Source organism: Lampetra fluviatilis, chromosome 72, assembly GCF_964198595.1.
Source record: "Lampetra fluviatilis chromosome 72, kcLamFluv1.1, whole genome shotgun sequence".
NCBI classification, from domain to species: Eukaryota; Metazoa; Chordata; class Hyperoartia; order Petromyzontiformes; family Petromyzontidae; genus Lampetra; species Lampetra fluviatilis.
The window spans coordinates 98,355-121,281 of record NC_136346.1 but is presented as its reverse complement, the minus strand read 5'-3'; the positions used below and the strand labels follow the sequence as shown (position 1 = coordinate 121,281).

At 48.6% G+C, this 22,927-nt stretch overlaps 1 protein-coding gene and 2 long non-coding RNA genes across 3 annotated transcripts in view; all 3 read left to right on the top strand.

Annotated features, from left to right (window-relative positions):
• The window catches only part of LOC144953156 (mucin-2-like), a 40,502-nt gene extending 28,147 nt beyond the window's left edge, over positions 1-12,355 (top strand). Inside the window, exons 17-23 of the mRNA XM_078883717.1 lie at positions 491-601; positions 1,216-1,345; positions 8,136-8,139; positions 8,905-9,102; positions 10,519-10,758; positions 10,891-10,916; positions 12,349-12,355. Of these exons, the coding sequence (XP_078739843.1) occupies positions 491-601; positions 1,216-1,345; positions 8,136-8,139; positions 8,905-9,102; positions 10,519-10,758; positions 10,891-10,916; positions 12,349-12,355 (716 nt within the window). The remainder of the gene's footprint in view (positions 1-490; positions 602-1,215; positions 1,346-8,135; positions 8,140-8,904; positions 9,103-10,518; positions 10,759-10,890; positions 10,917-12,348) is intronic.
• Positions 2,879-7,185, top strand: LOC144953149 (uncharacterized). Its single transcript, XR_013640764.1, has 3 exons — positions 2,879-2,978; positions 5,310-5,461; positions 7,111-7,185. It is a non-coding gene; the product is annotated as an uncharacterized LOC144953149 (long non-coding RNA).
• A 792-nt stretch (positions 12,356-13,147) lies between the features above and the next one.
• On the top strand, positions 13,148-16,045 carry LOC144953150 (uncharacterized). The gene is made up of 4 exons (XR_013640765.1): positions 13,148-13,187; positions 14,913-15,041; positions 15,338-15,485; positions 16,018-16,045. It is a non-coding gene; the product is annotated as an uncharacterized LOC144953150 (long non-coding RNA).
• Positions 16,046-22,927: the final 6,882 nt, after the last annotated feature.

Genomic DNA, 22,927 nt, shown 5'->3' with positions numbered 1-22,927 from the left:
TGAGTGGTGGGGGATCGTGATGATGGATTGTGATGATGATGATGGTGATGATGATGATGATGGATGATGATGGCTCATGATGGATGATGATGATGATGGATGATGATGATGATGGATGATGATGGATGATGATGGCTCATTATGGATGATGATGTGGATGATGATGGATGATGATGATGATGGATGATGATGGCTCATGATGGATGATGATGTGGATGATGATGGATGATGATGGATGATGGATGATGGCTCATGATGGATCATGATGGATGATGTGGATGATGATGATGATGATGTGGATGATGATGATGATGATGATGTGGATGATGATGATGATGGATGATGATGATGGCTCATGATGGATGATGATGATGTGGATGATGATGGCTCATGATGATGATGATGATGGCTCATGATGGCCCACGATGGATGATGATGTTGACGATGTGGATGGCTCTGCTATAACTGTGTCCGTGCGTGCGCCGTGTAGAGGAGTCGTGCCCGGCTGGCCAGGCTCTGGGCGAGGCTCCGAGCGCTTGCTCCAAGACCTGCCACGGGTTCGTGGAGCCCGCCGCCTGTGACGGAGACGTCCCCTACTCCGGTACCCGCACAGCGCCACACAGTCACACCACACAGTCACACCACACCACACAGTCACACCACACAGTCACACCACACCACACAGTCACACCACACCACACAGTCACACCACACCACACAGTCACACCACACCACGGGGTCACACCACACCACACAGTCACACCACACAGTCACACCACACCACACAGTCACACCACACAGTCACACCACACCAAACAGTCACACCACACCACACAGTCACACCACACCACACAGTCACACCACATCACACAGTCACACCACACCACACAGTCACACCACACAGTCACACCACACCACACAGTCACACCACACCACACAGTCACACCACACAGTCACACCACACCACACAGTCACACCACACCACGGGGTCACACCACACCACGGGGTCACGCCACACCACGGGGTCACACCACACCGTACAGTCACAGCGCACCACGGGGTGACACCACACAGACACACCACACACCACACCGTACAGTCACAGCGTACAGTCACAGCGCACCACGGGGTGACACTCGCCACCGCGACAACCCTCGCGTCCGGCCTGCCCAAGGCTGCCCGTGGTGACCGCTGCCCTTTGCTGTCTTTGGGCAGGCTGCCTGTGCCCCGAGGGGCAGCTGCTGGAGCCGGAGGGCAGCTGCGTGCCTCCCGAGGGCTGCCCCTGCTACGCGGGAAACCGCGTGGTGCCTCCCGGACAGAGCTACGAGAGCGGCAGCCAGAGATGGTGAGTAGCGGGGTGCACCTAGCCTGGCACCGACACTGCTGCAGCACCCACGCAGTCACCCACCCAGTCACTCACCCAGTCAGTCACCCACACTGTCACCCACCCACCCAGTCACCCACCCACCCAGTCACTCACCCACCCAGTCACCCACCCACTCAGTCACCCACCCAGTCACCCACTCAGTCACCCACTCAGTCACCCACCCAGTCACTCACCCAGTCACTCACCCACCCAGTCACCCAGTCACCCACTCACACAGTCACTCACCCACCCAGTCACCCACCCAGTCACCCCCCCAGTCACCCACCCACCCAGTCACCCACCCAGTCATCCACCCACCCAACCACCCACCCAGTCACCTACCCAGTCACCCACCCAGTCACCCACCCAGTCACCCCCCCAGTCACCCAGTCACCCACCCAGTCACCCACCCAATCACCCACCCAGTGTGTGTATGTCTCTGTGTGTGTCACACCGTGTGTGTGTCACTGTGTGTGTCACTATGTGTGTCTGTGTGTGTCACTGTGTGTGTCACTATGTCACTATGTGTGTGTGTGTCACTGTGTGTGTCACTATGTCACCATGTGTGTGTGTGTCACTGTGTGTGTCACAGCGTGTGCAAGTCCGGAGTACTCCATTGTGAAAACCCCAAGCAGCAGCAGCAAGGTGAGACGGGGTGCACCAAAACCACCACCACCACCACAACCACCACCACAAAAAACAACAACCACAACCATCACCACCACCACAACAACCACAACAACCACAACAACCACCACAACCACCGCAACAACCCCTCCACTGTGGGTGTGGGTTTTGCCACGGGAGGATGAAAACGTTTCCACCATTGGAACCTCATTTTCCAGAAGAAGAAATATGATAATTGTTTTTTTTACCCTTTTATCTGGCAACAAAACTGACACCTTTTTTTACAAGGAGTCATGTTTGCATAGACCACAATGCCTGCAGTCATAATGCAAACAAAACACACAACTCTGATAATGTGTGTGCACTGTCCTTGAAGTTGATTGGTCCACACCGAGACAGCTTTCCTTAGAGCCCAGTCTCACATGGTGTTGGACCAGATGACGCCAAAAGGCGCACAACTCAAAGACAATGCACCATCAGAGTATGAGAGCTCGGGGTCAAGCATCTACACCATTGGATTCATCTTCTTGGTTCTTTCGGTAAAGTCACCACGTAGAAGGGAAATAATAAAATAATAAAAATTAAACATCGTAAAATACAATTCTCACGACGTGCAGAGGTGACCACGTGGACGAGGCTTCTGATGATGTACAGCAAATCTGGCTGTGACGGTCCCCACCTGATGACGGAGACTTGTGTTGCCTCCGAAACGTCGTGATTTTTATTGTTTTATTAATTTTTTATTAATTTTAATTTCAATTTTTTTACCTACGTGACTTTTTCCGAAAAAACTAAGTGTGATTCCTTGCAGTCACGAAAGCTTCAAATCTAGAATTCTGATGATGTGTCCTCCTCCCCCTCCTCCTCCCCTCCCACTCTAGAGGTGTGCGGGAAGCCCCAGGTCTACGTGAACTGCTCCGCGCTGCCCGACGGAGACCTGGGCAAGGCCTGCGAGAGGAGCTGCCGCTCGCTCAGCCTGCCTTGCGTACGTCTCGTCCCCGATCAGCATCATCAGCAGCATCAGCATCAGCATCAGTATCATCATCAGCAGTAGCAGCAGTATCATCATCAGCAGTATCATCAGCAGCATCAGCAGTATCATCATCAGCAGCATCATCATCAGCAGCAGCAGCATTATCATCAGCAGCATCATCATCAGCAGCATCATCATCAGCAGTGGCAGCATCATCATCAGTGGCAGCATCAGCAGCAGCAGCAGCAGCATCATCAGTGACAGCATCAGCAGCAGCAGCATTATCATCAGCAGCATCAGCATCATCAACATCATCATCATCAATGGCAGCATCAGCAGCAGCATTATCATCAGCAGCATCAGCATCATCATCAGCAGCATCAGCAGCAGCATCATCATCAGTGGCAGCATTAGCAGCATTATCATCAGCAGCCTCAGCATACTCAGCAGCATCAGCAGCATCATCATCAGTGGCAGCATCATCAGCAGCAGCAGCGGCAGCATCAGCAGCATTATCATTACCATCATCAGCATCATCAGCAGCAGCATCATCATCAGCAGCAGCATCATCAGCAGCATCAGCATAATCAGCAGCATCAGCAGCAGCATCATCATCAATGGCAGCATCATCAGCAGTAGCAGCATCATCAGCAGCATATTTATTTAACTTAACAAATGTTCTATTTCAATTGAAACATAAAAAAAAATTGGTTTTAAAGCAATTCATATCTTTAAGTTATCATCCTTGCATTAGAATATATAGAGCAGTTCATATTTTGAAGGCATCATGTGGTAATGCTCCATCACGTGTTTTAAATCTATTACACAGTGATTATTGAACTTAAGCTTGACTTTAAAAAAAATTATTCGCAAATCAAATCGCAATATCTGTCTGTGAAAAATCGCAATTGGATATTTTCCCCAAATCGTTGAGCTCTCTAGCCATGTAATTCCCTGGGGAGGGGGTGGGGGGTGGCTTCCATCTTGCGTTGTTTGATAATTGTTTTTTTACCTTTCTATCTGGCAACAACACTGACACCTTTTTTTATTTCTCTGGACCGCTTGTTTCTCTGTGGACCAATCAACTTCAAGGACAGTGCACATTATCAAAATTGCGTTTTTTGTTTGCATTATGACTGCAGGTATTGTGGTCTATGTAAACATGACTCCTTGTAAAACAAAAAAGGTGTCGGTTTTGTTGCCAGATAGAAGGGTAAAAAAACAATTATCATATTTTTACTGGCAAATGAGGTTCCAATGGTTTCTACACTATGGGAACCTCATTTGCCAGTAAAAATATGATAATTGTTTTTTTACCCTTCTATCTGGCAACAAAACTGACACCTTTTTACAAGGAGTCATGTTTGCATAGACCACAATACCTGCAGTCATAATGCAAACAAAAGACATAACTCTGATAATGTGCACTGTCCTTGAAGTTGATTGGTCAACTTCAAGGACAGTTTTGGCGTCATCTGGTCCAACCCATGTGAGACTAGGCTCTAAGGAAAGCTGTCTCGGGTGTGGACCAATCAACTTCAAGGACAGTGCACATTATCAGAGTTATGTCTTTTGTTTGCATTATGACTGCAGGTATTGCGGTCTATGCAAACATGACTCCTTGTTAAAAGGTGTCAGTTTTGTTGCCAGATAGAAGGGTAAAAAACCAATTATCGTTCCAGTGGTTGTTGTTGTTTGTTTGTATTTCCCCTTGATTCTCGATGATCGCACACCCCCTAAGCCGACATCGTTCCCCGGGCTCACTCGCGCGCAGGTTGACACTTTATTTACGCGAAGTGACCCCCAAAGAATTAACAAAAACGCCTCCATTGTGGACACCGTGTGTGTCCGTGGTGTGTGTCAAGTTTCAAGTACATTCATCGTGGTATCGTTGCAAATTTCTAGAAGCGTTAACATTGTTTTGAAGCACCCTGCATACAGCAGGCGTCAGGGTTGGGATCGAACCCACGAACGCCTGTATACCAGGCAAGGTAGTTAACATCTCATGTTTTCAAGTTTAATTTATTAGGTGTAGCCCTGTGAGCCATTCGGCTCTTGAATCGGGTGCAACCGCAACAAACAAAAAAACAAAAACATGAACAAGAAAGCATCTTAAAGTGAATATGTGACTGAGTGCAAACAGAAAATCCAAGAAAAGACAGCAACATATCGCAGAAAAAGCACCGTACACCAACGCTGTGTGCAAACATCCCAGTGGGATGCAAGTCAAACAACAACAACAACCACAAGACAACTTAGATTAAGGCCATCAGTCTAACTCTGTACTACAACAAAAACGTCAACGTCTCTCTGCAACCCGCCTCTCTCCCACACACACACCAGGTGGCCGTGGTGTGCGAGTCTGGCTGCACCTGTGCTCCTGGGCTGGTCTTGGACGATGGAGGCTTCTGCGTTGCGCCCGAGGACTGCCCCTGCCTGCACAACGGCCGCGTCTACGGGAAGGGCGAGTCCGTCAACCTCGACTGCAACAAATGGTGCGTCTTAGAGTCACCAGAGGAGAGGCTGCCACTCCTCTGTCAGGAGCTGGACCGGTACCGCCTGAATCTCTGTGGAATTCAGGAAGTCTGGTGGATTGTTTCTAGTGTGTATGTGGAGGAGAGGCTGCCACTCCTCTGTCAGGAGCTGGACCGGTACCACCTGGTTCTCTGTGTTCGGTGGCCTGTTTCTGGCTCCAGTCATGACGAGGGGTAGAAAGTCCCTGTGAGATGCCCGCATGGCCAGGCCTGCCACGGGTCCAGGGCGTTGGCCAGGGCCGGGTGGCCACCTGTGGCAGGTCCTCTAGAAAGGGCCAAAAAGGCCAGGATGCTGGCTTACGACAAATGGGGTTTGGGGGGGGGGGTGCGAGGAAGGAAGGGGAAATGGTGACATGGCGTCCCCTAATTGTATTCCTCGCACCAGCACCCATACTAACCACTTGCTACTGGTCTCCTCTGTGCAAGTCTATGGATCTCTGTCTGAGTCTACGGGTCTTTGTGTGAGTCTATGGGTCTCTGTGTGAGTCTACGGGTTTCTGTACGAGCCTACGGGTCCCTGTGAGAGTCTGTGGGTCTCTGTGCGAGTCTATGCGTCCTTGTGTGAGTCCGTGGGTCTCTGTGTGAGTCTACGGATCTCTGTGTGAGTCTACAGGTCTCTGTGTGAGTCTATGGGTCTCTGTGTGAGTCTATGGGTCTCTGTGTGAGTCTATGGATTTCTGTGTGAGTCTGTGGGTCTCTGTGTGAGTCTATGGGTTTCTGTGTGAGTCTATGGATCTATGTGTGAGTCTATGGATCTCTGTGTGAGTCTATGGGTCTTTTTTGTGTGAGTCTATGGATCTCTGTGTGAGTCTATGGGTCCCTGTGTGAGTCTGTGGATCTCTGTGTGAGTCTATGGATCTCTGTGTGAGTCTACCGGTCTCTGTGTGCGTCTGTGGGTCTCTGTGTGAGTCTATGGATCTCTGTGTGAGTCTATGGGTCTCTGTGTGAGTCTATGCATCCTTGTGTGAGTCTGTGGGTCTCTGTGTGAGTCTATGGATCTCTGTGTGAGTCTATGGATCTCTGTGTGATTCTATGGGTTTCTGTGTGAGTTTGTGGGTCTCTGTGTGAGTCTATGGATCTCTGTGTGAGTCTATGTGTCCTTGTGTGAGTCTACGGATCTCTGTGTGATTCTACAGGTCTCTGTGTGAGTCTACGGAGCTCTGTGTGAGTCTACGGATCTCTGTGTGAGTCTACGGGTCTCTGTGCAAGTCTACGGATATCTGTGTGAGTCTATGGATCTCTGTGTGAGTCTATGGGTCCCTGTGTGAGTCTATGGAACTCTGTGTGAGTCTGTGGGTCTCTGTGTGAGTCTGTGGATCTCTGTGAGAGTTTATGGATCTCTGTGTGAGTCTATGGGTACCTGTGTGAGTCTATGGATCTCTGTGTGAATCTGTGGGTCTCTGTGCAAGTCTATGGATCTCTGTGCGAGTCTATGGATCTCTGTGTGAGTCTATGGGTCCCTGTGAGAGTCTATGGATCTCTGTGTCAGTCTACGGATCTCCGTGTGAGTTTTTGGGTCTCTGTGTGTGAGTCTATATATGACAAAGAGCGGCACTTGCCCCAACACTCTGGCGACTGCTAAACTGGTGGAATCTTCTTCGCCTTTGCAGCGTGTGCAGTGGCGGCGCGTGGAGCTGCACCGTCCAGCCGTGCCCCGGCGCCTGCAAGATGTACGGGGACGGCCATTACGTCACCTTCGACGGCAAGCGCTTCGTGTTCGACGGCAAGTGTGACTACGGCGTCGTGCAGGTGAGCCGGGAGCTGACACTCAACTAGTCACCGGTGACTGCGAGTGGACGACTGCGATTGGATGATGACTGTAATTGGACAACTGTGACTGAATGACCGTGATTGGATGATGACTGTGATTGGACGGTGACCGAGTGGACAGTGACTATGAGTAGACAGCTGTGATTGGATAACTGTGAGTGGACTGTGATTGGACGATGGCTATGATTGCATGGTGACTGTGATTGGATGTTCACTGTGAGTGGACAATGGCTATGATTGCATGGTGACTGTGATTGGATGTTGACTGTGTGGTTCCAAGAACCACCAACACCATTGGTGGGTGGTTACGGCGGCCGCATGACTAACCGTGCCGCTCCCCTTCAACCACCACCACCACCACCACCACCGCCACCACCACCACTACCACCACCGCCCCTCCCCGGACACAGGACTACTGCGCCAACCAGGAGGGCAGCTTCCAGATCATCACGGACAACGAGGACTGTGGCACGGCGGGGACCACCTGCTCCAAGTCGGTGCGCTTCTTCATCAAGGTGGGCGCAAGCGAGACTCTCCCGCACCTCCGTTAGCACGGCTGGCTACGTATGGTGCGATAGAAGTTCAACACACGGACATACAAGTTGGAAAACGGTAGCGGTGGTTGAACCCAGAGGTCGCAACCGGGTACCCGATACCCGTACCCTACCCGATACCCGGCTACCCGTACCCGGCCGGGTACGGGTACCCGTTTGCGACCCTGGTGCGGCCGGGTACGGGTACGGGTAAGGAATCAAAACCCGTTTGCGACCTCTGGTTGCACCTCTACCTCCCCCCCCCCCCACCCCACCCCATGAACAATGTCTACCAAGTGTCCTCCTTTCTTGTGCTTTGTCGCGATGTCCAGCTCGGTGACCAGTCTCGCAGCTTGCCACGATTTCTTCTGCCGGAGTAAATAGCCGGCGACGTTGACCCACGCTCGCTAACTCCTACTTGAAGGGGTCACTCTTAAAAGTAAAATGGCCGATAACACGATGAATTCGGACACACGGAACATGACGCGAACAGCCATTGTACGGACTAAGAAGCAGAGAGCCGGTGACGTGGGCCACGTAGGGTAAACTGTGCGCAGTGCATCAACGCGGAAAGCCGCCCATCCAAAAGCTTCTCGTTTGTGGCACTCAATACAAATTTCGTGAAGGCGAAAATTGATGTATCTTGATAATTGGTTTTTTACCCTTCTATCTGGCAACAAAACTGACAACTTTTTTTTATACAAGGAGTCATGTTTACATAGACCACAATATCTGCAGTCATAATGCTAACAAAAAACACAACTCTGATAGTGTATGCACTGTCCTTGAAGTTGATTGGTCCACACCCGAGACAGCTTTCCTCAGAGCCTAGTCTCACATGGGTTGGACCAGATGACGCCAAAAGGCGCACAACTCAAAGACAACGCACCATCAGAGTATGAGAGTTCGGGGTGAAGCATTTACACCATTGGAACCTCATTTGCCAGAAGAAAAAATATGATAATTGTTTTTTTACCCTTCTATCTGGCAACAAAACTGACAACTTTTTTTTATGGATCTTGCTGCTCTGCTTTAGTGGTGTTACTTGCCCTGACCGCTAGTTTGTCTGCCCCCCCCCCGCCCGCGGCTTGCTCCACCCAGGCTTACAACGTGGAGGTTCAGATGGCGGACGGGGAGGTGACGGTGGTTCCCGTGGGCGGAGACGGCGTCTTCCCCGACGTCAACTCGCTGAGCGTCCACTCGGTGGGGCTCTACCGCATCGTGCAGGCCGCCATCGGAGTCATGGTCATGTGGGACCGGCGCACGAGCATCTTCGTCAAGCTCGACTCCAAGTACAAGGTCAGGGTCACTGTGTTGGTGGTGGTGGTGGTGGGGATGGTGGATGGTGGTGGAGATGGTGGTGGGGATGGTGGTGATGGTGGTGGAGATGGTGGTGATGGTGGTGGAGGTGGTGGTGGTAGCGTCATGGTCATGTGGGACCGATGCACGAGCATCTTCATCAAGCTCGATTCCGAGTACAGGGTCAGGGTCGTGGTGGTGGAGATGGTGGTGATGGAGATGATGGTGATGGTGGTGGAGATGGTGGTGATGGTGGTGGAGATGGTGGTGATGGTGGTGGAGATGGTGGAGATGGTGGTGGAGATGGTGGTGATGGTGGTGGAGATGGTGGTGGAGATGGTCGTGATGGTGGTGGAGATGGTGGTGGAGGAAGATGATGGTGATGGTGAAGATGGTGCAGATCGTTGGGATGGTGGTGTGAGAGACTCGACCGTGTTATCATCGGTGATGTTTTTTGGAGTTGTTGTAGGAGATGGTGACGACGGCGTGACACTCGGGGTGAGATGTGCGGTCCACTAACGATGCTAATAATGATGGCGGTGTGTTTTGGTCATCAAGGTCTTGCCTGCGATCTCCACTTTGGATATCTCGAGGTCACTTGTTTAGAAAGACAAATCTGCCCATCGCTGACACACACACTCCACTGAATACGTTCAGAGTTAAGGGAAATCAGGCTTCGTGGTTTAACCCAGATCTCGCCCCTACTCATCCGCTGCAGGAACGTAGCCTGGAAGATCAGTAAACAAATAAATGTTGGACTCAAATGGTACCAATTACAGAGTATTAAGAAACTGCTGCACTGAGTTAATTTGGAAGCGTAAACTACGGAATTGCCAGGATGCCCTCTTGGATTCACAAGATGGTTCAACACTTTTTCCGCCGAGGCTTTTGCTAAGCGACAGTTGCCTTACCGATGAAACTGCAAACATAAATGGGGTCGACGGTATATGTCGTCTCCGTGATGCTGATGAGGACGATGCCATTAAACGAAACTTAATTTTCGGTAAAGTCACGTTGATCTTCTTGGTTCTTTCATGAAAGTCACGTAGAAGGGAAATAATAAAATAATAAAAATAAAACATAATAAAATACAATTCTCACGACGTTTCGGCCATAACGCAGAGCAGTTTTGAGCAGTTTTGAGTAAAGATCTCATAGGTAGTGATTCAAGTTGCAGTTTATTGGCAATAGCATTCCAGACCCTGGGGGCAATAGGGAATGTGAAGCTGGTAAATGAGAAAAGACCTTAGGTCACATTTGTTCTTTGAAACAGAGCGGAGATCCAGCAGGTAATTCTTTGAAACAGAGCGGAGATCCAGCAGTTAACATCTCATAGCCACGCTGGGCACCCCGAGGTGAGGCATGCGGTGCACTGACGATGGTTCCGCCTCTGCGTGGTTGCGCAACGCTCCGCAGGGCAAAGTGTGCGGCCTGTGCGGCAACTTCAACGGTGACGTCCGTGACGACTTCACGACGCGCGGCGGCTCCTCCGTGGCGAGCGCCATCGCCTTCGGCAACAGCTGGAAGAGCAAGGATTCGTGCAGCGCCGTGACGGACGACGCTCAGCCATGCGCCAGCAACCACTACCGCCTCGCCTGGGCGCAGCGCAAGTGCAACATCCTGCAGAGCGACATCTTCCAAGACTGCCACAGCCACGTACGCGACGCGCGGGCCACCTGCTGCTCCCGCAGTCGAACTCTTGTTGAGCGCGTAGCGCGTCGTCTTCACCAGCCCCCTCATTTGCGTGCTCCCTGATATGTCGCCTCCTCTCGCTCAATCCCCCAACAGGTGGAGCGCGCTCCGTTCTTCGAGGCGTGTGTGTGTGTGTCTGTGTGTGTGTGTCTGTGTGTGTGTGTGTCTGTGTGTGTGTGTGTGTCTGTGTGTGTGTGTGTGTCTGTGTGTGTGTGTGTGTCTGTGTGTGTGTGTGTGTCTGTGTGTGTGTGTGTGACTCATGTGCTCCTCACCCAGCCTCTATCCCTCACCCAGCCTCTAACCCTCACCCCGTCTCTAACCCTCACCCCGTCTCTAACCCTCACCCCGTCTCTAACCCTCACCCAGCCTCTAACCCTCACCCCGTCTCTAACCCTCACCCAGCCTCTAACCCTCACCCAGCCTCTATCCCTCACCCAGTCTCTAACCCTCACCCAGTCTCTAACCCTCACCCCGTCTCTAACCCTCACCCAGCCTCTAACCCTCACCCAGTCTCTAACCCTCACCCCGTCTCTAACCCTCACCCAGCCTCTAACCCTCACCCAGCCTCTAACCCTCACCCCGTCTCTAACCCTCACCCAGCCTCTATCCCTCACCCAGCCTCTATCCCTCACCCCGTCTCTAACCCTCACCCAGTCTCTAACCCTCACCCCGTCTCTAACCCTCACCCCGTCTCTAACCCTCACCCCGTCTCTAACCCTCACCCAGCCTCTAACCCTCACCCAGTCTCTAACCCTCACCCCGTCTCTAACCCTCACCCCGTCTCTAACCCTCACCCCGTCTCTAACCCTCACCCAGCCTCTAACCCTCACCCCGTCTCTAACCCTCACCCAGCCTCTAACCCTCACCCAGCCTCTATCCCTCACCCAGTCTCTAACCCTCACCCAGTCTCTAACCCTCACCCAGTCTCTAACCCTCACCCCGTCTCTAACCCTCACCCCGTCTCTAACCCTCACCCAGCCTCTAACCCTCACCCAGCCTCTAACCCTCACCCAGCCTCTATCCCTCACCCAGCCTCTAACCCTCACCCAGCCTCTAACCCTCACCCAGTCTCTAACCCTCACCCAGCCTCTAACCCTCACCCAGTCTCTAACCCTCACCCAGTCTCTAACCCTCACCCCGTCTCTAACCCTCACCCAGCCTCTAACCCTCACCCAGTCTCTAACCCTCACCCAGCCTCTAACCCTCACCCAGCCTCTAACCCTCACCCAGCCTCTAACCCTCACCCAGCCTCTATCCCTCACCCAGCCGCTAACCCTTACCCCGTCTCTAACCCTCACCCAGCCTCTATCCTTCACCCAGTCTCTAACCCTCACCCAGCCTCTATCCTTCACCCAGTCTCTAACCCTCACCCAGCCTCTAACCCTCACCCAGTCTCTAACCCTCACCCAGCCTCTAACCTTCACCCAGTCTCTAACCCTCACCCAGCCTCTAACCCTCACCCAGTCTCTAACCCTCACCCAGCCTCTAACCCTCACCCAGTCTCTATCCCTCACCCAGCCTCTAACCCTTACCCCGTCTCTATCCCTCACCCAGCCTCTAACCTTCACCCAGTCTCTAACCCTCACCCAGCTTCTAACCCTCACCCAGTCTCTAACCCTCACCCAGCCTCTATCCCTCACCCAGTCTCTAACCCTCACCCAGCTTCTAACCCTCACCCAGTCTCTAACCCTCACCCAGCCTCTATCCCTCACCCAGCCTCTAACCCTTACCCCGTCTCTAACCCTCACCCAGTCTCTAACTCTCACCAAGTCTCTAACCCTCACCCAGCCTCTATCCTTCACCCAGTCTCTAACCCTCACCCAGCCTCTAACCCTCACCCAGTCTCTAACCCTCACCCAGCCTCTAACCCTCACCCAGCCTCTAACCCTCACCCAGCCTCTAACCCTCACCCAGTCTCTAACCCTCACCCAGTCTCTAACCCTCACCCCGTCTCTAACCCTCACCCAGCCTCTAACCCTTACCCCGTCTCTATCCCTCACCCAGCCTCTAACCTTCACCCAGTCTCTAACCCTCACCCAGCTTCTAACCCTCACCCAGTCTCTAACCCTCACCCAGCCTCTCACCCTCACCCAGCCTCTAACCCTCACCCAGCCTCTCACCCTCACCCAGCCTCTAACCCTCACCCCGTCTCTAACCCTCACCCAGTCTCTAACCCTCACCCCATCTCTAACAATGACCTCGTATCTACCTCTCACCCTGACCCCTTCTCTAACAGGTGGACCGTGCCCCCTTCTTCGAGGCGTGCGTGCGCGACTCGTGCGCGTGCGACTCGGGCGGCGACTGCGAGTGCTTCTGCACCGCGGTGGCGTCCTACGCCCAGGCCTGCAACGAGGCCGGCATCTGCGTCAAGTGGAGGACGCCCGACCGCTGCCGTGAGTGGACCGCCGGGCGGTGCTGACGGCTCTTGGCACCGACGTTACTGGGGAATAATTTTCTTGTGGTTCTTTCGGTAAAGTCATCACGTAGAAGGGAAATAATAAAATAATAAAAATCAAACATTATAAAATAATTCTCACGACGTTTCGGCCACAACGCAAGCAGCCGTCCTCAGGTGAAGAACAGGTCTGTCGGAAAGACAGCGTCTGAATGAGAAAGACAGCGTCAGAATGAGCTGTCTTTCCGACAGACCTATTCTTCACCTGAGGACGGCTGCTTGCGTTTTGGCCGAAACGTCGTGAGAATTGTATTTTACGATGTTTTATTTTTATTATTTTATTATTTCCATTCTACGTGACGACTTCACCGAAAGAACCAAGAAGATGAATCCCTGCAGTCACGAAAGTTTTAAATCGAAAGTTACTGGGGAAGTTACCGTGATTTAATGGTCAACCTGCTGACCTTGCGATCCAGATGTGCACCCTGCCCACCCACCTCAACTCTAGAGCAGCAGCGCAGGAGTGGATTGTGTCCACGTGTGCGACCATACGCACGCGTACCACAATACCTGCGCCATTTGGCGTCATCTGGTCCAACCCATGTGAGACTAGGCTCTAAGGAAAGCTGTCTCGGGTGTGGACCAATCAACTTCAAGGACAGTGCATATCATTATCAGAGTTATGTTTTTTGTTTGCATTATGGCTGCAGGTATTGTGGTCTATGCAACCATGACTCCTTGTAAAAAAAGGTGTCAGTTTTGTTGCCAGATAGAAGGGTAAAAGACACAATTATCATATTTTTTACTGGCAAATGAGGTTCCAATGGTGAAGCTTTGACTCGTTGAGTGCCTTGCTTGTGGAGTCACGTGAAGTTTCGATCGTTGAGCAAACTTTCCTCGGAGCAAGTCGCTCGCAGCTACTCAGCACATCATCATCATCGTCGTCGTGAGCCGTGGGCCCATTGGTGTCCACTGCACACTTCGCCATGTGTTTCTATTCTCCGTCTTGTGCCAATATGGCTCAAGTAGTGGCCACATCTTCCTGGCACCGATCTCTTACGTCGATGTCCTCAATCCATTCTCTGTTAAAAGTCTTTCTCTCTTCAAGGTACCATCCATTTTTCCGAACCACAGCACCACTCGCAATGTTCCTGTTGTTGCCCATTCTACATATGCCCGTCCAAATAGTTGCCGGTTTCTTCCCCATCACTGCCCACATCATCGGTTTTTAGCTTTTTGGTTTTTTTTCGGTTTTTGGGGTTTTTTGGGGTTTTTTCTTTTTTTAGTGCTTTATGGGTTTTATTTCGGTTTTTGGTGTCTTTTGGGTATTTGATCGGGTTTTAGTGGTTTTGGTGTAATTTTTTCATTTTTTTGGTTTCGGGGTATTTTTTCAGTTTTTAGTGTTTTTTCGATTTTTAGTGTCTTTAGCGTTTTTTTGGGTTTTTTTGGGGGTTTTAGTGGTTTTTGGGTAAAATTTCAGTTTTTAGTGTTGTTGGGTATTTCTTCAGTTTTTTTGTGTTTTGGTTTTTTAGGTTTTTAGTGTTTTTAGTTTTTTTCGGTTTTTACTGCTTTTTAGGTTTTTTTAGTTTTTTGGGGGGTTTTAGTGTTTTTAGTGTTTTTTTCATCTTCAGGCCAGCTTCTATGTCCAATCGGTCCGACTTTTGTGCACTGGAGGCAGATCCAACGTGCGGTACTTCCCTCCCGTGCGCTCTTCCCGTTGCAGCGGTGTTCTGCGACTTCTTCGATCAGGACGAAGGCGACTGCACGTGGCACTACAGCCCATGCGGGAACCTGCCGCTCACCTGCAAGGAGCGGGCGCAGGCCGGCGCCATTCCCCTGCCCGCCATGGAAGGTGCGTCGCTAGGCCCTCACTAGGCCCGCACGGCAGAATCGCACCTTCTTTTCTCGCCTTGATATTCTTCCTCAGGGGAGACTGGTGTAGCCATCAACAGCGTGAGGACACCATCAGACACCAGGCCGATGATGCATCACGTCTCACGATATCTGTGTTTTAACACAGGATGCGCTCACGATATCTGTGTTTTAACACAGGATGCACTCACGATATCTGTGTTTTAACACAGGATGCGCTCACGATATCTGTGTTTTAACACAGGATGCGCTCACGATATCTGTGTTTTAACACAGGATGCTTCCCGCACTGCCCGTCCGAGTCACCGTACCTGGATGAGAACACGATGCGCTGTGTGCGCAAAGAGGAATGCAGCTGCTTCTTCGGAGACCAAGAGATTCCAGCCGGCGGAGAGATCACTCTGTCGGAGACCTGCCAAATCTGGTGAGTTTACCAAGGCCGTCATCGTCAACGCGCAGGAGAAGTTGTGACAACACCAATTCTAGAGCCTCCATTTTATTTAACAGTAAAGGGGGGGAGGTGGGGGGGTTTGGATTAGATCGCTTAAATATAATTGTGTCATTGGAACCTCATTTGGCAGTAAAAAAAATATGATAATTGTTTTTTTTACCCTTCTATCTGGCAACAAAACTGACACCTTTTTTACGAGGAGTCATGTTTGCATAGACCACAATACCTGCAGTCGTAATGCAAACAAAAAACATAACTCTGATATGTTGTGCATATATTATCAGAGTTATGTTTTTTGTTTGCATTATGGCTGCAGGTATTGTGGTCTATGCAAACAAACTTTGTAATAGATGTTTTCTCCTACATCATTGTGACGCCGTGTGACGAACGGGGGGGGAGGGGGGGGGGTCAAAAATCGTCCAAAATCGCGTGACGTCATTTATGGACGGACCCAAAGGACGCACCACTGAGTGACGGGCCCCGTGCTTGTTCTGTTTCCTTACAGCACGTGCGAGAACGCCAACCTGACCTGCTCCGAACCAGGTAAGGGCCGGGCTATGGGGCTTGGTCTGGAAACATGCGGGGAGCTGTTGCGTAACGAGACGCAGAGTGTGGCAATCCGGCCGGCGTGTTTGTAACGTACCTGGTGCTTCTTCTTGGTTCTTTCGGTAAAGTCACGTAGAAGGGAAGTAATAAAATAATAAAAATAAAACATAATAAAATAAAATAATTCTCACGACGTTTCGGATACAACGCAAGCAGCCGTCTTCAGGTGAAGAATGAGACACTACCAAGCTAGGAGCTTATATATAAGCTGGGTTGGAGGTGGAAGAGCGCCTTAACAGAAAGAATGTGCATATTCATGGGAAATGCGTAGGAGGTGGGCGGGGGGGGTTTCAAAGTCATATTATGCCCATGCATTATGCAGGATCAGCAGCACCAAGGGGGGGTGCAGGGAGTAGCATTAACAAAGGAAAGGAATGTTAATGATATGTAGCTGCAGTTACTAAACAACCACGTAGAAAACTAAAGTATAAACTACATAAAAAACTAAAGTATAAACTGCATAGCACCATCAGTATACTTACTATACTCTACAATAAGCTGAGTTACTAGCAGCAAGTAATACATTACAATTCTACGTCGTAAAAATTATATAATATGCTTCCATCTAAACTTTATTCTCTTACATCACATGAGCATATACCGTACTATATACTGCCATAGATAAACCCAACATTAAATTATATACTGTATTGCTATAAACCACCTTATACATTTTAATATAACACTATGTATTATTCTACCCACCCTAATGTGTATCGAAATGGTTTATTACGTCCTTCCAATGATTGCTAAGCCAGAATCCATCTTCTCGGTTAAAATTGTCTCTGTGTTTGTATATGTGGATCGCCTCATGAACGAATCTCTCATGATAGCCAGATGGCTTGCAGAGAACCTCTGTCTTGGAGAAGTCAATGTCATGTGAGCCCACTGAGTTGTAACAGTGATCTGCCACGGCTGAGGTGTTTGTCCTACCGTGTTTCAGGTCAGCTTTATGTTCACGGATGCGAACCGAGACATGTCGTTTGGTTTCCCCAATGTAACTGCTTCCACAGAGGCAACTTAGTTTGTAGACGCCAGGGTACTGTATGTCTGGAACCACATCTTTTACAGACGGTACCAGATCACGGATTTTATGTACTGTGTTGAATCGGACCTGGATCTTGTGTTTAATCAGGATTTTGGAGATCTTTTTTGTGACCCCAGCAATGTAGGGTAAGGTGATGGTCTTGAAAGGCTCCTCAACAGGATCCTTCTTGATGGTTGGAGTGATGGCTTTGCGGATTGTGTAGTCGGAGTAACCATTAGCCTTAAGAGCTTGGCGTACGTGTTTGAGTTCACTGGAAATGTGTTCATGGTCGGAGATGCATTGGGCTCTATGATATAGAGTCTTGATGAGGGAATTCTTCTGGGATGGATGGTGGTGGGAATCCGGTTTTAGGTAAGCATCCGTATGGGTGGCTTTCCTGTAGACAGAGTGGCTCATTGAACCATCAGGTCTCCTTTTGATCAGGACATCCAAAAAGGGTAGCTTGCCATCTTTTTCGACTTCCATGGTGAATCTGATGGCTGGGTGTATGGAATTGATGTGGTCGAGAAATTGGTCTAGAGCAGGCCGGCCATGTGGCCAGATGACAAAAGTGTCGTCTACGTACCTCTTCCATAAGGTCGGGCGTAGAGTGGCAGTCTGGATGGCGTCCGTCTCAAATTTCTCCATGAAGATGTTGGCTACAACCGGAGATAGGGGGGAGCCCATTGGGGTGCCCTCAATTTGCTTGTAGAAAGTTTCATTCCAGGTGAAGTATGTATTGGTTAAGCAGTGTCTCACCAGGGGGGGTACCCCAGCATTCAGGCTTTGATGAACCAAGTCTTCAATGATTGCGATGGTGTCAGGTACAGGAACCTTGGTGAATAAGGAAACCACATCAAAACTGACAAGCAGGTCGTCTGGGGACAGGGCAATCCCCTTGATTGTCGATACCAGGTCAGTAGAGTTTAGTACCGCAGAGGTGGTTTTTCCAGTGAAAGGCCGTAGGATTTCAGACAAAAAACGAGCCAATTTATAGGTGGGGGAGTTGATAGTAGAGACAATGGGACGAAGAGGTGTATCTTCTTTATGTATCTTTGGCAAGCCGTATAATCTTGGTGGCCTGGCTGCAGAAGGTTTCAACGAGAACTGTTTGGTCTGATCAAATAATGCGGTTGAATCAGAAATGATTTTGTTGGTTTTAGTGACGAGGCTGTTGGTGGGGTCTCTTTTTATTTTTGTATAGCTGCCATCGTTGAGTAGTTCTTGAATTTTGTTGTTGTATTCTATTTTGTCCATGATGACAGTGGCATTGCCTTTGTCGGCTGGGAGGATGACAATGTCATCCCTCTTTTTTAATTGAGCTAATTCAAAACGCTCATCTTTGCTGATGTTGCTAGCTGGCATCTTAGCGTTTTTGAGGGTTGCAGAGATTTCGGATCTTGCTACGTCTGCAGCGATGTGACTCAGGCCCTTGAGAGCTACATCTACTCGAGCAATTATATCATTAACTGGTATGTGTTTAGGTGTGACTGCAAAGTTTAGTCCTTTAGCTAAAACGAATTTCAGACCTTCAGAAATAGAACTGTTACTGCGATTAATTACGACTTTGTTAACATCTAGCTTTTCAAAGTGTGGGTCCGGTTTCTTGTTTGAGAGGCGGTTGAATTTGGAAAGCAAGTTGTCCTTACATTTAGTCGACATAGCGGCAGCTGAAGAGGCAGTCATTTTTTCTACATGTTCCCAATCCGATGTGGACATTGTTGCACTCAAAGATAAGTGTGATTTGTAGAGTGTCTTGTCTAACTGATCTCTTCACCTGAAGACGGCTGCTTGCGTTGTAGCCGAAACGTCGTGAGAATTATTTTATTTTATTATGTTTTATTTTTATTATTTTATTACTTCCCTTCTACGTGACTTTATCGAAAGAACCAAGAAGATGAATCGCTGCAGTCACGAAAGCTTTAAATCGAAATTTAACCGCCTCTACGGGGAGGGTTTCCACATAACTTTGAGATCCTTCAACAAGCTCCGTGATAAGAAGGCTCAGCTAATCGAGTCTCTCACCTTTCTGAAGAGATGCCGCGACTCTAAGGTAATACCAAACGCATTTACACTAACATCTGCTGCTGTAACTTCTTCTAATGCGAAACTAATTCTGTCTAGAACTAGCTTAGTTCTTATCTCAGAGAAAATCAGACTTATGCGCACCGAACTAGATCAGTTAGACAAGACACTCTACAAATCACACTTATCTTTGAGTGCAACAATGTCCACATCGGATTGGGAACACGTGGAAAAAATGACTGCCTCTTCAGCTGCCGCTATGTCGACTAAATGTAAGGACAACTTGCTTTCCAAATTCAACCGCCTCTCAAACAAGAAACCGGACCCACACTTTGAAAAGCTAGATGTTAACAAAGTCGTAATTAATCGCAGTAACAGTTCTATTTCTGAAGGTCTGAAATTCGTTTTAGCTAAAGGACTAAACTTTGCAGTCACACCTAAACACATACCAGTTAATGATATAATTGCTCGAGTAGATGTAGCTCTCAAGGGCCTGAGTCACATCGCTGCAGACGTAGCAAGATCCGAAATCTCTGCAACCCTCAAAAACGCTAAGATGCCAGCTAGCAACATCAGCAAAGATGAGCGTTTTGAATTAGCTCAATTAAAAAAGAGGGATGACATTGTCATCCTCCCAGCCGACAAAGGCAATGCCACTGTCATCATGGACAAAATAGAATACAACAACAAAATTCAAGAACTACTCAACGATGGCAGCTATACAAAAATAAAAAGAGACCCCACCAACAGCCTCGTCACTAAAACCAACAAAATCATTTCTGATTCAACCGCATTATTTGATCAGACCAAACAGTTCTCGTTGAAACCTTCTGCAGCCAGGCCACCAAGATTATACGGCTTGCCAAAGATACATAAAGAAGATACACCTCTTCGTCCCATTGTCTCTACTATCAACTCCCCCACCTATAAATTGGCTCGTTTTTTGTCTGAAATCCTACGGCCTTTCACTGGAAAAACCACCTCTGCGGTACTAAACTCTACTGACCTGGTATCGACAATCAAGGGGATTGCCCTGTCCCCAGACGACCTGCTTGTCAGTTTTGATGTGGTTTCCTTATTCACCAAGGTTCCTGTACCTGACACCATCGCAATCATTGAAGACTTGGTTCATCAAGGACTGAATGCTGGGGTACCCCCCCTGGTGAGACACTGCTTAACCAATACATACTTCACCTGGAATGAAACTTTCTACAAGCAAATTGAGGGCACCCCAATGGGCTCCCCTCTATCTCCGGTTGTAGCCAACATCTTCATGGAGAAATTTGAGATGGACGCCATCCAGACTGCCACTCTACGCCCGACCTTATGGAAGAGGTACGTAGACGATACTTTTGTCATCTGGCCACATGGCCAGCCTGCTCTAGACCAATTTCTCGACCACATCAATTCCATACACCCAGCCATCAGATTCACCATGGAAGTCGAAAAAGATGGCAAGCTACCCTTTTTGGATGTCCTGATCAAAAGGAGACCTGATGGTTCAATGAGCCACTCTGTCTACAGGAAAGCCACCCATATGGATGCTTACCTAAAACCGGATTCCCACCACCATCCATCCCAGAAGAATTCCCTCATCAAGACTCTATATCATAGAGCCCAATGCATCTCCGACCATGAACACATTTCCAGTGAACTCAAACACGTACGCCAAGCTCTTAAGGCTAATGGTTACTCCGACTACACAATCCGCAAAGCCATCACTCCAACCATCAAGAAGGATCCTGTTGAGGAGCCTTTCAAGACCATCACCTTACCCTACATTGCTGGGGTCACAAAAAAGATCTCCAAAATCCTGATTAAACACAAAATCCAGGTCCGATTCAACACAGTACATAAAATCCGTGATCTGGTACCGTCTGTAAAAGATGTGGTTCCAGACATACAGTACCCTGGCGTCTACAAACTAAGTTGCCTCTGTGGTAGCAGTTACATTGGGGAAACCAAACGACATGTCTCGGACCGCATCCGTGAACATAAAGCTGACCTGAAACACGGTAGGACAAACACCTCAGCCGTGGCAGATCACTGTTACAACTCAGTGGGCTCACATGACATTGACTTCTCCAAGACAGAGGTTCTCTGCAAGCCATCTGGCTATCATGAGAGATTCGTTCATGAGGCGATCCACATATACAAACACAGAGACAATTTTAACCGAGAAGATGGATTCTGGCTTAGCAATCATTGGAAGGACGTAATAAACCATTTCGATACACATTAGGGTGGGTAGAATAATACATAGTCTTATATTAAAATGTATAAGGTGGTTTATAGCAATACAGTATATAATTTAATGTTGGGTTTATCTATGGCAGTATATAGTACGGTATATGCTCGTGTGATGTAAGAGAATAAAGTTTAGATGGAAGCATATTATATAATTTTTACGACGTAGAATTGTAATGTATTACTTGCTGCTAGTAACTCAGCTTATTGTAGAGTATAGTAAGTATACTGATGGTGCTATGCAGTTTATACTTTAGTTTTTTATGTAGTTTATACTTTAGTTTTCTACGTGGTTGTTTAGTAACTGCAGCTACATATCATTAACATTCCTTTCCTTTGTTAATGCTACTCCCTGCACCCCCCCTTGGTACTGCTGATCCTGCATAATGCATGGGCATAATATGACTTTAAAACCCCCCCGCCCACCTCCTACGCATTTCCCATGAATATGCTAAACTCCTCTTCATATGCACATTCTTTCTGTTAAGGCGCTCTTCCACCTCCAACCCAGCTTATATATAAGCTCCTAGCTTGGTAGTGTCTCATTCTTCACCTGAAGACGGCTGCTTGCGTTGTAGCCGAAACGTCGTGAGAATTATTTTATTTTATTATGTTTTATTTTTATTATTTTATTACTTCCCTTCTACGTGACTTTACCAAAAGCACCAAGAAGATGAATCCCTGCAGTCACGAAAGCTTTAAATCGAAATTTAACCGTACCTGGTGTTGTCTGGCTGAAGTCTGCTGCTGAAACGGTCTTGTTGTGTTTAGATTGTTGTTGGCATTCCTCCACACCTCCGATTAGCCACGGTTGGCTACGCAAGCTGTGAAATGAACCTTCTTCTTGGTTCATTCGGTAAAGTCACGTAGAAGGGAAATAATAAAATAAAAAATACTACGTTATAAAATACAATTCTCACCGTGAGAATTGTATTTGATCATGTTTTATTTTTATTATTGTATTATTTCCCTTCTACGTGACTTTACCGAAAGAACCAAGAAGATGAATCCCTGCAGTCACGAAAGCTTTAAATCGAAAAAAAACTGTGAAATGAAGTTCAAAATTTTAACACGGAGGCTTCCGCGACCAATATAAGCCATAATATCGTTTTTTATGGGTTAGATCGCGTAAATATCGATGTGTCGTTTAACCCACCACCACCCGACAGCCAATTTGTAAGGTTTGTCACGTTAATGGAACAATTCGTTACGAGCACAGCTGTGCACACGTTGTGGATTTGCTCTCCAACAAAGTGGTTAGTGCTGTACTTGTAACGAATTGGCACGTTCTGTTTACGTGACAAATTTTACTAGTTGGCTGTGTCGGGTGGTGGTGGGTTTAACGACACATTCATATCTACGCGATCCAACCCCCAAAGAAAATCTGTACTATGGAAGTTCAATGTACATACATACACTGCTGGGCAAAAAGCCTTCCTCGAAATTATCTTTTCATTTATCAGTTTTCTTGGTTGTCCCTGTCCAGTAGTAGCCTCCAAACTCCTGGATT